At 33.6% G+C, this 13,433-nt stretch overlaps 1 protein-coding gene and 1 long non-coding RNA gene across 2 annotated transcripts; both read right to left on the bottom strand.

Moving 5' to 3' along the window:
- Positions 1–3,888: 3,888 nt before the first annotated feature.
- On the bottom strand, positions 3,889–6,663 carry LOC139848165 (uncharacterized). The gene is made up of 3 exons (XR_011759860.1): positions 6,623–6,663; positions 5,248–6,075; positions 3,889–4,860 (listed from the first exon to the last, which is right to left on the bottom strand). It is a non-coding gene; the product is annotated as an uncharacterized lncRNA (long non-coding RNA).
- A 181-nt stretch (positions 6,664–6,844) lies between these two features.
- On the bottom strand, positions 6,845–8,243 carry LOC139848441 (uncharacterized). The gene is made up of 4 exons (XM_071838175.1): positions 7,637–8,243; positions 7,192–7,390; positions 6,975–7,090; positions 6,845–6,877 (listed from the first exon to the last, which is right to left on the bottom strand). Exons 1-4 carry the CDS (start codon positions 8,000–8,002, stop codon positions 6,845–6,847), a joined length of 714 nt encoding a protein of 237 aa, XP_071694276.1. The 5' UTR covers positions 8,003–8,243.
- Positions 8,244–13,433: the final 5,190 nt, after the last annotated feature.

The following is a 13,433-nucleotide window of genomic DNA, read 5'->3' as shown; positions in this document are numbered from 1 at the left end:
AGTTAAATGTCATTACAACGATAATCGTTACATATATGTCTCGTTTCGAAATCATTAAGTTAGTAGTCTTATTTTTACATATGTAGTTCATAATTAACACACTTAATGATATATTTAAATATCATTTTATCATGTTAAATAAAGTGTATCAATATCTTAATATGATACATATGTATTTAGTAGACGTTATCATAACGATAATCGTTATATATATCATTTCGAGTTTCTTATCTTAGTAATCTCATTTATTATGTATATCACACATTGTTAATATACTTAGTGAGATACTTACTCATCATAATCTCATGTCAACCATATATATATGTCTATATATACCACAACATGTAGTTTTTACAAATTTGTAACGTTCGTGAATCGCCGGTCAACTTGGGTGATCAATTGTCTATATGAAACTTATTTCATTTAATCAAGTCTTAACAAGTTTGATTGCTTAACACGTTGGAAACATTTAGTCATGTAAATATCAATCTCAATTAATATATATAAACATGGAAAAGTTCGGGTCACTACATATGAAAACTTCTAAGTGGGTTTATAAAAGGAAATAGATGGAACGAATTAGATGGAAGATTGAAGTGGGTAATAATTTAGGAGTAGTGGGGAAGTTTGAAGAAATAGATGAAAAAAATTTAATTTGGGGAAGAAGAGTATGTGACCTAAAAAGATAATAAAGAAAAGAAAAAAAAAGAAAAAAAAATTTGGGTTTTAATCTATAAATACATACAAGGTTCTATTTTTATTGAAGTGATTTGAATTCACCTAATGGATCTAGTGATTTAACTTGGTTTTAGTTTTTAGGGTTTAAATGGCGTTGATTTGGGGAAGATGAATATATACATATATACAAGTGATGAAATTAAAAGATAAAAAGGAAAAAAAAATAATAAAAATGACGAATTTACCCTCATGTGCGTGGCATGTGACTAGAGTCAACGGACTTTTTTAACGTCCGTCGGTCAGAGGGACGAAATCAGCACCATTTGCAAACCACGAGGACGAAATCCAAAAAAAAAAAAACGGGAACTAAATCAGCATTTTGGTACAAACCACATGGACTATTTCAGCAATTTTGTCTTTTATTTCACCAACAAAAGAAGCAAAAAACAAAAAAAACAAAAAAACAAAAAACAAAAAACAAAAAAGCATTCTCTTCTTTTACAATTTACTTATTAATTTTTCACTTTCCAGACTCTTAAATTTTTGCAGCTATGGTTGTATTTCGACATCGTTTACATCTTACATAACAAATATATCCACGATCACTGATCAAGCGTCTTTTCGTCAACTGATTTGAGAGTCGGTATTCGGTTATGAACTTGAGTGATGGAGAGTTAGGTGAATGTTTGGGGATTGGTCGTTCGCCCTCCGATCCGGTTATCGTGAGTAAACACGTTGGAGATGAGGATTTCGAAGGGGTGTCTGGATTCGACTCGGATATTAACCGAGTGAGTGAGTTGCTTAGTTAGGTAGTGTACGGGGCCGTGCTTGGCTATGAGCCACATGGGCAATGGCCCAGGGCACCATATAGGGGGCACAATTTTTAGGAGTCCATCTAATATATTATTTTCATTTTAGTTCAAATGCAATATTATCCCACGTTAGAATAATTGGCCTTTTACAAAGTTATCTTTTACAATCTACAATATTTGCCCACTATTTTATAATCAACAAATATATTAATCGAGCCGCTAGGAACCAACACCAGCAACCTTTGTGTTAGATGGTCTTTTTGTCTATTCATCCATGTTCTTTCTATGATTTCATAATATTTTTGTTTAAACATTATTGAGTTAGTATAAAACTGTTATCTTGATGTGTTCACGGTTTCAAGTGCAAGTTTTCAACGTGTCTTTGATTCTGACGAATTAATTGTTGATTTCTCTTCGAAAAATGTAAAAATACATCGTTTTAGGTGATGTATTAACTTGTAACCGGAGTTGTTCTCCTCTTATTGTAAAACGCATTGGCCTGAGGATTACATATAGTTTAACTAGACTCCAAACCCTAATGATAATGTGTAATTTGTTTACGAGAGGGCGTCTTTTTTCAGACTCGCCCAGGGCACAAGATTACACCAGAACGGCCCAGTGAGAGAAAGTATTAGCTCTTGTAACTGTGATGACTGAATGATTGTGATGTGACATGTTGTGTGTATTTTTAGAATGACAGAAGCATATTTATAGACAAATACTGGGATTTGTATTGTTATGGTCCTAACCATGCCGACGTGTCATTCTATTATGGATTATCCAACAATGGGATTTGGGCTCAAGCCTTTTAAGGCTAATATGTCAGGCTAATGTGGCACACTGATGACACATGGGCGCAATGCCATGTACGGGGCTTACGTGTATCACGGCCTTCGTAATGGGCTTACGTTTAAAAGGCAAAAGTTATTACGTCAATATGTAGTTACAAAGATCAAAATACTATTTCGGCTACATCTAATACTAGTCGCAAAAGTCAGAAAGTTATTACGTCAATGTGTAGTTACAAAGTGAACTGCGCAGATTTAAATAAAATTATAAGTTACGGCGATTGAGCAACAACTGTGCTCATGATCATTGTGTTACTTCCAAACAAAACACATGCAATATGGCAATGCACAGTAGTGACAAACAATCAAATAAAGAAATTTGAGTTTATAAATGGTAAAGGATACCAACTAATAAGAGATTTAGATGACTTTCCAAGCCTGTATATTTACTAAAAACATAAAAACAGTTGAATGGAGCTCAAATTAGTTTATATAAATATGTATCCGTCACAGTTGAGCAACAGATTTCCGCTAAGATATTTGTTCTGATAAAATTAAGAGGTAGACATTCAATCAATGAAAATGATCGAATATTTGAACATAACTTATGTTTGGGTCTAGCACCTATTTTGACTGCTTTAACTTGAACCATCAGTAGCATCAAACTCAAACCAATAGTTCTCATGGGTGTGAAACCCAAATATAAAATTGATGAGGGAAAAAGCATGGAAGATGACGCCCATTAAAATACTTTTATTATATAGTCTTAACCGAGTAACCGTTAAAGCCCAACACGAAAAATATTCATTAAAAACCATCTTGTTGCGAGCTAATCAAATTGACGAAATAGTCGCCGGGCCTGTAAGTTTCCAATATTTACCGCAGCTTTGACCCCCATACCGGTAAACCAATCACTAGAAAATTGACTCACGGGAGAACGGTAATACCCACGAAATGTTCCACCACCCTAAAAGTTCGCCACAAACTTTGAAAGCCCACGGACAATGTAAAAGATGTTTGACAATTTCTGTATGCTCCAAGCACCATCAGTCAATACTTGTCTTTGGTAGAGAACCTCTTTTACCGGGAAACATCTTTGAATTGCTAGCCACCGGAAAATCACTACTTTTGACGGAATGTGGTGATTCAATGCAAGATTCTCCCACGTTATATTGTCCTCAATATTAGACGAAATAATAAACCGTATCCCATCAGCCACCATGTAAACTTTATCCACCGAATGAACCCATTCCACCTTGTCATCTTCATTCGGATTCAAAGTAATCGAATTGAGCATTACGTTTAAAGTGTAGCTTTCTCTATATTCATAAGCATTAAGAGGTAAACTAATACCCAAGTCCAAAAAGATTCAGCCTTGATCAACGGCCACAAATAAATGAGCGACCACCCCATGCGTCCTTGTCGACAATCAATATAAAGATGGAAAATGATCCCCTATGGCCAAAACACAAGTAAAGATAGGATAATAGCAATTACACAAAATAAGTAAATATCAGCCAGTTATGGCTAAAGCAAACCTCTAAACAAAACTAATGACCAAATTACACCTTTAAAACATTTTATAGTTATACTTGAACAACTTAGCTCATCAAATATACAAAACTGGATGACGCATGCTTATATATGTCCGTGCTTTTCTTGGATGCTCCGGAACCTCTACAAGCAAAGTATTATCCCTTAATCTCTATATAGAATTTACTATACCTCCTTGGAATGAGATATTGTTAATATGTAAGATCTCATATGCCTATTATATGCAGTTGTACAAGCATAAGATTAACAGCATTTAGTTTCATTCAAGCATTTGTACAAACAGTTAATGGGCATAATCATAAGATTTCTAATTTCTTCTTCGCGAAAGAAGGAATTTATTAATAGAGAAAGCTTCATAAAGTGAGAAGCCTAATCCTCAATCCTCAAACAACGAAATACAAAAGTTAGTCACATGGGATTGCCATCTATCTGATTCCCATGGACCTTACAGATATATTACAGAAGCAAAGAAAAGCACCTAGCTTCTAAGTCAACCTTTACTTGTCAAAACCATTACAATAAACTCAACAACATTGACTGTAAATCAAAATACATCTCACAAAACAAACCTTTACTGCTTTAAATTGGACCCCATTAGTAGCATACTAACATCATTAACATCAGTAACAAATATAGGCACTTCAAACTGAGACCAATAGTTCTTATGGTTGTGAATCTCAAATATAAAATCGATGATAGGAACAAATCATAGAGGATGACGCCCATTAAAATACTTTTAGTTTATAGTTCTAACCGTTGAAGCCCAACAGCAGAAATGTTCATCAAAAACTATCTTGTTTTGAGCTAATCAAATTGCCCAAAAAAACTATCTTGTTTTGAGCTAATCAAATTGCCCAAATAGTCGCTGGGCCTATAAGTTTCCAAAAGAGATGATCTTCATAAGCATTCAGAGGTAAACTAATAACCAAGTCCAAAGATATTTTCACCTTGATCAATGGCCATAAAGAATTCGGCCACCGCCCCATGCTTCCTTGTCGACAATCAATATAAAGATGGGAATTACTCTCCTACGGCCAAAACATAAGTAAAGATAAGATTATTAGCAACTACACAAAATAATAGCAACTACACAAGATAAGTGAAGATAAGCCACTTATGGCCAAAACAAACATCTAACCAAAACTAATGGCCAAATTACACCTTTAAAACATTTTATAGTTATACTAGAACAACTTAGCTCATCAAATATACAAAACTGGATGACACATACTTATATATGTCCGTGCTTTAGAAGCTCTAGAACCTCCTCTATAACCAAAGTATTATCCATAAATCTCTATATAGAATTTACTACACCTCATTGGAATGAGATATTGTTAACATGCAAGATCTCATATGCCTATTATATGCGTTTGTTATGCGAAATTAGTAAAACCATTCAAAACTTTACTCACTCAGTGCGAAATTAGTGTAAAACCATTCACAACTTCACAAGCCCACTTGTAAAGCGTGACACACTTCTTCATCGTTTTCTTTTTACGAGGATATTCTCCCCTCTCAAAGTCACGAATAAGATTTTGTAGGCCTCATCATCACTAGTCCTTTAAGTGAAGACGTCATCAACGTCTTTCATCATCAAGTCCGATAGGCATTTTATCTTCAAATTGAAAGCAGCCTGAAATGAAAACATAAAACTATGAAGCAAATTAGTTGAAGAATGATAAATGAACCAAAATACGATAGAAAATATAAAACGGGTAAAGTGTTGTGCGGCAGGGAGACACTTGTGTTTATCAATCAACTTCAAAATAGTAATTGATTTACACATAAATATAAATAAATCCCTAACTAGGTTTAAAGGTTAAGGTTGTTAAGGCATATGAGAAGATTAAACAACAAAATATTGTTGTTATTTCAAATTCTACCCCTACCTAGATTATCATCATCATTATTATTGTTATGGCAGATTCCAAAATCAAGACCCCCTTATAAATCTAACAACAAAAGTTTTTCTAACAGACATAGACGAATTAAAAAAAGAAGAAAAAAGAGGGGTTCGTACAATCATAAGATCGGGAGAATAGATCCGATAGCGTTGGCGAAAGTTGGAATTGAAAGAATCCAACTTGCGTTGGAGGATTTCATCATCATGGGCATAACAATCCTGGATCATCGCACGTACAACACAGAAGAATTCAACCATCTTAATGATTTTGCTATTGCTTTTGACTTCTATGAGGTTACGCTCTTCCTCGTAACACCACCGGATTAGTTTTGACTCCCTGTCAAAAAGTTTAGCATCAATGGCCGTCCCGTCCGAACAAACAATATTCAACTTGGTTTCTGCTACAATCAATCACGTTGTTAATAACAGAAAAGTGATAATATAATTATTATTATTAATAATAATAACAAAAAACAAGAAGAGGAAAAATAATAATAATTAATAATAATTGTTTTAGTAGTGTAGGACTACAACAAAACTTGCTTCCATACATTTTTTGGTTTCTGCTACAATGAATCAACCAAAAAATTTGTTAACACTAGAAAAGTAATAAATTCTTGAACCTCCTTCAAACAATTGAGATTGATTAATTGAACAAAGAACAAAATAGAGAAAAATAATAATTGTTTTATTAGTGTTCGACTAAAATTTCCGAAGTTCAATAATTTAAGTTGGTGAGCTTCCACACGAGTTGGACATAAACATCACAAATGGTGTACATATCAAATCCAATTACTTAACAAACAAACAAACACTATTAACGATCACCCGCGATCCAAGCATGTAATTTAAATTGATTAGTGCCAAGTTGATATTCAAAAAACCTGTTTTTGAGTTTGAAGGAACTAGATCGGCGGTGCTTGCACTACAATGAAAACGCGATATACAAAAAAGTAAGTATGATCAGTAATATATATATATATATATATATATATATATATATATATATATATATATATATATATATATAAGGGAAAAAAAAATAGAACTAGATTAAATTGGAAACATAATAAAAATGGAAGGAAAGAAAGAATACTCACAATTTTCTAAAAAGGAAATGTGTTGTTAGCCATAGTCGTCTACAATATATTATATTCAAAAAGATATCACTATTAGGCAGGCAGGCAAGGTTTATATATATGTAATTGTAATAATAATGTAACTAAATATAGTAACAAAAAAAAAGTACCAAAAGAGTAAAATAATAGTATAATAAACTAACCGTTGTTCATAAGGTAGGGTTTTATACTCACGGAATGGCACTTTTAATAACTCATGATCCCAATTATCGGCTACAATCAATCAATAAAGTAGTTATTAATAGGAAGAAGAAAAACAGAACAATTGGAATTAATTTATAATATATTGAAGGAGAGAAATAAATAAATATGACCTTTTTTAAAAGCCCACCAGTAATTCTCGAGGTCCTCTACCAAATCTTCAAATTCCAATTTATGCAGATTATACTCTTCGTTCAAATTGACAAAGAAGAATTTGTAAACCTCATCATCACTTGTCATTTTCATGAAGATGTCATCAATGTCTTTCATCATCCAGTCGATGAGGCTCTTTATCTCCAAATCGAAAGCAGCCTGAAATGAAAACATAAGATTATGAAGCAAAAACAGGTAAAGCATTGTGTTGAGTGATATAGTGATATATCAAAATCAAGCCACACGAGAAGATTTTTTTTTTTAAAGGTCCAAATTCTGGACAAACTTCCTCTTTTAATGTGATTATTATTATGATGACTGATTCCGAACCCCCTTAATAAATCAAGCAACATAATTTCTAACAGACATGCACGAATCAAAAAAGAAGAGAAAAAAGAGGCGTACAATCATAAGATCAAGAGCATAGACTTGATTGCGTTGGCGAAAGTTGGAATTGTAAGAATTCAATTTTTGTTGGAGTTTGTCGTAATCCTCCTCCTCTTTATCAAAATCAACATCCAAAGTAAAATGATAAGGAGCATAATGATTCTCGATCTTGGCACGTATCGCACAGTATATTTCAACCATGTGAATGATTTTGCTATTGCTTTCGACTTCAATGAAGCCAACATCGTTCTGGTAACCGGCTTGGACCAATTTAGACTCATTGTAAAAGAGCTCGGCGTCAATAGATATCCCATCCGAACAAACAATATTCAACTTAACGATTTTGCTATTCCTTTCGAGTTTAGTCGCTGCTATATCTTTCATGTATTCTGCTATAATCCAACAATCAATCAAGTTGTAAATAATTGAGATTAATTAATTGAAAAGAACAAGAAAAGAGAAAAAAATAATAATTTATGTTTGGTTTTATCAGTAATAATCTCGTGAACTCAGTTTAAAATTTTGAGCCCAGTTTGTGTGTAAGATTATATTTATGGTTCACGACGGTCAGACAATCTTTAATGGTTCAGTGTTTCCATAATAGTTTGTGTGTAAGATTATATTTTTGAGCCCAGTTTAAAATTTTATCGATATTCATGCTTCTTAGTTTTGAGTGACGTACTGTATAATTAGATATTTCGTGAATTAGTGCGTGCACAGTCAGAAATAGCTTTTGACCATCTATTCTTACCTTATGTGTGTTATAAGTTATATTATAACATAACAATCCAATATACTAGTACCACTTTATTACATCATTCTTTTAGTTTAACTACATATAACATTTACATAGTAATAGTAATTAATAAATTAATAATTTAATATTAATATAACAATAATTAAATATAATCTCTTCTTACTATCATAGGAAAAGCCACGTAAGCAAAGCAATTTATTAAAAAGATGGCATGTTAAAAAGTGACCCATGGATTTAAAAGTAACAATCACGAACAGCCATTAGATTAAATTAAATAGCATTATTTGCCAACCATCATAACCCCCGCTAATACCTTTGCCTAATTTCATTTCTAATCCTAAACCGACTCCGATTCCGTTTCCTTCAACTTCTTTAACCCTAAACCCGTTATCAATTTGATTCGTTGCAATTCAATCACTAGAAAACGTAGAAACAAGTTCTGGTAATATGAGTTCTAAATTGAATTTTATAAGATCCTTCAAACATATAAACACTAGAAACAAGTTTTGGTAATATGAAAATGATTTTGCCCAATCTAAACATGAAGCAAGGGTGGATCAATACACTGATGTCATGACCAAATGAGTACACAAGTTGTTTTAGTTATTCTTGGAAATTTTATGACAAATTAGATTATTATTAATGAAAAAATTAGGGTTGAATATTAACTTCTTGAACAATAACCATTCCTATTTCAAACGAATCTAAACTCAATTTTAGGCCATCTAAAAAGGAGGGTGTATTATGTATGAAATTGTTATGTGAGATTACTTGTAACTTATGTGTTTTGTTTATGTGCATCCTATACATTTTAATTGATTAGTTCATGATTAGGTATAGTCGTATAGATTGGTGAAAATGTTTTTTGGTTACTTATAAGCAAATTATGTAAAGAGTCAGGCATATTTGAGGGTTATAAACTAGAAACAATAACAAAAAATAACAATAATAACAATGATAATGATAACGCACCTTTTACAGGGATTTTGTTATTCGTTAGGACCTCTAAATCATCATAACTCCATGCTCTTAGTGTAACTTTTGCTCCATCCCAAATGTTTTCTTTTCTGCTACAATCAATCAATCGATTTATTCATACAATAATGATAAATTAAACCTCCTTCAATCAACTAACTTAACTAGAATTTTAATTAGATTAAAAAAAAACCGAAATCGATTTAATACATCAAGGGAACGGAAAGATTGAACCGAAAACACCGAAGTCTTTCTGGTGTCAAGGATCGAAACTCTTTTTACAATAGAAACAGAAAAATTTATGTTTTGTGGAATTCATTTTATGTATAGAACTAATCAAAGGAACGTACCTGTAACTTGTCATCGTGATTTCCATCTGTGAAGAGTCTGTAACGAACGACTTATGGTTTGGTTAGGGTTAGGGTTAGGGTAGGTTAGGGTTAGGGTTCCTTAATGAAATAAGGTTGAAGATGGTAATTGTTGGTGAACTAAAAGACTAGGATCTTAACATATACCGAGTATACTCTCGGGTATATGGCTTGTAAATTTTTGTAATTAAAATTGTCGTATCAACTACCCGTATTCGTAGTGATTTAGCTATTTCCTTTCGACTTAGAGCGTCGGCAACAACATTCGCCTTTCGACGATAATAACAGATTTCACAGTCATAATCGTTCAATAGCTCAACCCAACGTCGTTGCTTCATGTTGAGTTGCTTTTAGTTCAAGATATGTTGTAGGCTCTTGTAATCAGTGTATATCGTGCATTTAGTTCCATACAAGTAGTGTCTCCACATTTTTAGTGCAAAGACAACAGCTCCAAGTTTCATATCATGAGTTGTGTAGTTTTGCTCATGTATCTTCAGTTGGCGTGATGCGTAAGCAATGACCTTTTGTCGTTGCATCAAAACACAAACAAATCCTTGGCGCGAGGCATCACATTACACGATGAATTCATCATTCCCTTCGGGCAATGATAAAATAGGTGCGGAGGTTAACTTTTGCTTCAACAGTTGAAAAGCAGTTTCTTGCTCATTCAACCATACATACTTCTTGCATTTGTGAGTTAGTACAGTCAATGGTCGAGCAATTCTTGAGAAGTCTTCAATAAATCTTCGATAGTAACTGTGTCGTACCTGTGTCGGTGTTTTTTGGCACTTCCCAGTTCTTAATAGCATCAATCTTCGTCGGGTCCATTTGAATTCCTTAATTACTAACAACGTGACCAAGAAATTGCACTTTTGATAGCCAAAATTCACACTTAGAGAATTTAGCATTCAATTTCTCGTTCTCTTTCTCCAATAACTCCAGTAGTAACCTCAAATGTTGTTCATGCTCTTCTTTATTCCTAGAGTACACCAACATGTCATCTATATATACGATAACAAACTTGTCTAGGTAGGGTTTGCGTACTCGATTCATGAGATCCATGAACACAGCAGGTGCGTTTGTTAAACCGAATGGCATCACTAGAAACTTGTAATGACCATAGCGTGTTCTAAACGCAGTCGTTGAAATATCTTCTTTCTTTACCCTCAATTGATGATATCTGAACCTTAAGTCGGTCTTCGAATACACAGAAGATCCCTGAAGTTGGTCGAATAAGTCATCAATTCTTGATAACGGGTATCTATTCTTGATCGTCGACTTGTTCAACTCTATATAGTCAATACACATGCGTTGAGATCCATTCTTCTTCTTGACAAAAAGAATTGGAGCTCCCAACGGTGATGAACTTGGTCGAATAAACCCTTTATCCAATAGTTCTTGCAGTTGATTCGACAACTCCTTCAATTCAGATGGTGCTAATCTATAAGGTGATTTAGCAAAATGTGCAGCTCCATGTATTAAGTTTATTTGGAATTCACAGATCGATGAGGTTGAAGACCAGGAAGTTCTTCGGAAAAAAACATTTGAGAAATCCCTAACAACTGGTACATCTTCTAATCGTTTCTCTTCGGGTTCAATCTTTTTCACATGGGCTAGTATAGCATGATATCCTTTCCTCAAGTACTTTTGTGCCTTCATGCATGAGATCAAGTTCAATTTCGCGCCAATTCTATCTCCATAAACCATCGTCGTTTTCCCATTATCTAAGGGTATACGAATGGCTTTCTCGGCACACACGGCTTCTGCTAAATTTTTGGACAACCAGTCTATTCCAACGACTACGTCAAAGCTTCCTAGTTCTATAGGCATAAGGTCCACCAAGATGGGAATTGATCCCCTATGGCCAAAACATAAGTAAAGATAAGATAATACCAATTACACAAAAAAGCAAAGATAAACCACTTATGGCCAAAACAAACCTCTGACCAAAACATATGGCCAAATTAAACCTTTAAAACATTTTATAGTTATACTTGAACAACTTAACTCATCAAATATACAAAACTGGATGAATGTACTTATATATGTCTGTGCTTTTCTTGGAAGCTCTGGAACCACTATAACCAAAGGCGGAGCCTCATGAAGACCAAAAAGGGCCATGGCCTCCCTAATATTTTGGGCTACTACTGCAAATTTTATGACATTTTATGAGCTTAAAACTTTTATTGCTTAATGGGCCCTCTTAATTGAAATGAACTTGGCCATTAAACATGTTGTATAACTGTGAATTTTTAAACATTGAATTGAATACATACATTGTAACGACCCGACTTTTTTGACTTGCTTTTGTGCTTTGTGTTTTCGCGAAACTGCGTATTTGTGCGTACTGAGCTATATTATACTCTGGGAACTCCCTACATGTTGATTACTTTCATTTACATGTTAAAACGTATCATTAAGTACGTAGGATACTTAACTTAACCCCCGGAAGCCTTTATGATCGTTAGTGTTACTTGACATTTTTAACGAATTGCGTACTGCGTACACGTTTAACTTTTGTCGTAATCGGAATATTATGACTACGAAATACTAATTGTAATTTTATAATAACAATTACTTGGGTTTTTGGATGCTTAATTACGCTTAGTAATTTACTAGAGCACACTAGTTAGTCTTGTTGGACTTTCTACCTTGTTGGACCTTAGCCCACCCTACACTAGCTAGTGGACTATTTAATTAGCCCAATCATAAATGACTAGTAACCCATTAATAAGTAAAACAAATGGCCATTTATTAGAGGGAACATACTAGCATTTTTGTCAACTATTATCCTTAATGTTGCATAGGATCCTAACATAAGCACCAACTTTAGACAACCATTAACCAAAAAGTGAAAAAGGTGTCCCCCTTGTCCCCTTGAAAATCTACGGCCACCACACCAACCCCCACACCCTCACCACCTATAAATACAAGCCTTTTAGCTTTAATCTTGTTATTTTGTTATAAAGATTTAAACTTGTGTTTGTAATCTTCATGTAACTTAAAGATCCAAGCTTTATGCTTCAAGATCTTCAAGAACACCAAAGATTCAAGCTTTCTAGCTTTGAATCTTCATATCTTTTGTTGGATCTAAGTTTTATAACTTATGATCTCATTACTTTGTTATAAAGATCAATACTTGTGTTTATGGTCTTCATGTAACTTAAAGATCTAAGCTTTATGCTTCAAGATCTTCAAGGACACCAAAGATTCAAGCTTTCTAGCTTTGTAATCTTATAACTTGTGTGAAAAGGATCCAAGCTCTATAGCTTATGGTTCCATCACTTCATTTGATTAAGATTGTGTTCATATTTGTTTGATTGAAGTAAAGTTTGTAGCTTTAGTTGTAAATAGAATTTGTATTTGTGTTAAGACTAAAGATATGATGTAACCTTGGTTCATCATCCATCTAAGACTCTTAAATGAGTTGTGTTCTTACTTGGTCTTAACATATTGTGTGTTGATGGTTGAATCTTGGTCAAGGTGATGCTAACCCATCAAAGAGCTATACACTTGAAGCTTACAAGCATCAAGGATGAGAACCGTGATGAGCATCAAGCACCAAGAACCCCACCGGAGCACTTGTTTAATGTTTTTTGGGATCTGATCTGATTCCTGGAATTCTGGAAAATTGATTTTCAGTTATTTCGTTTCGATTAGATGACTTTTCGTTTAGGCCTCGTCTTAATCCGATATACGGTTTAGGATTTATAGC

The sequence above is a fragment of the Rutidosis leptorrhynchoides genome, chromosome 5 (assembly GCF_046630445.1).
Source record: "Rutidosis leptorrhynchoides isolate AG116_Rl617_1_P2 chromosome 5, CSIRO_AGI_Rlap_v1, whole genome shotgun sequence".
Lineage (NCBI taxonomy): Eukaryota > Viridiplantae > Streptophyta > Magnoliopsida > Asterales > Asteraceae > Rutidosis > Rutidosis leptorrhynchoides.
This window is presented reverse-complemented; position numbering and strand designations above follow the sequence as displayed.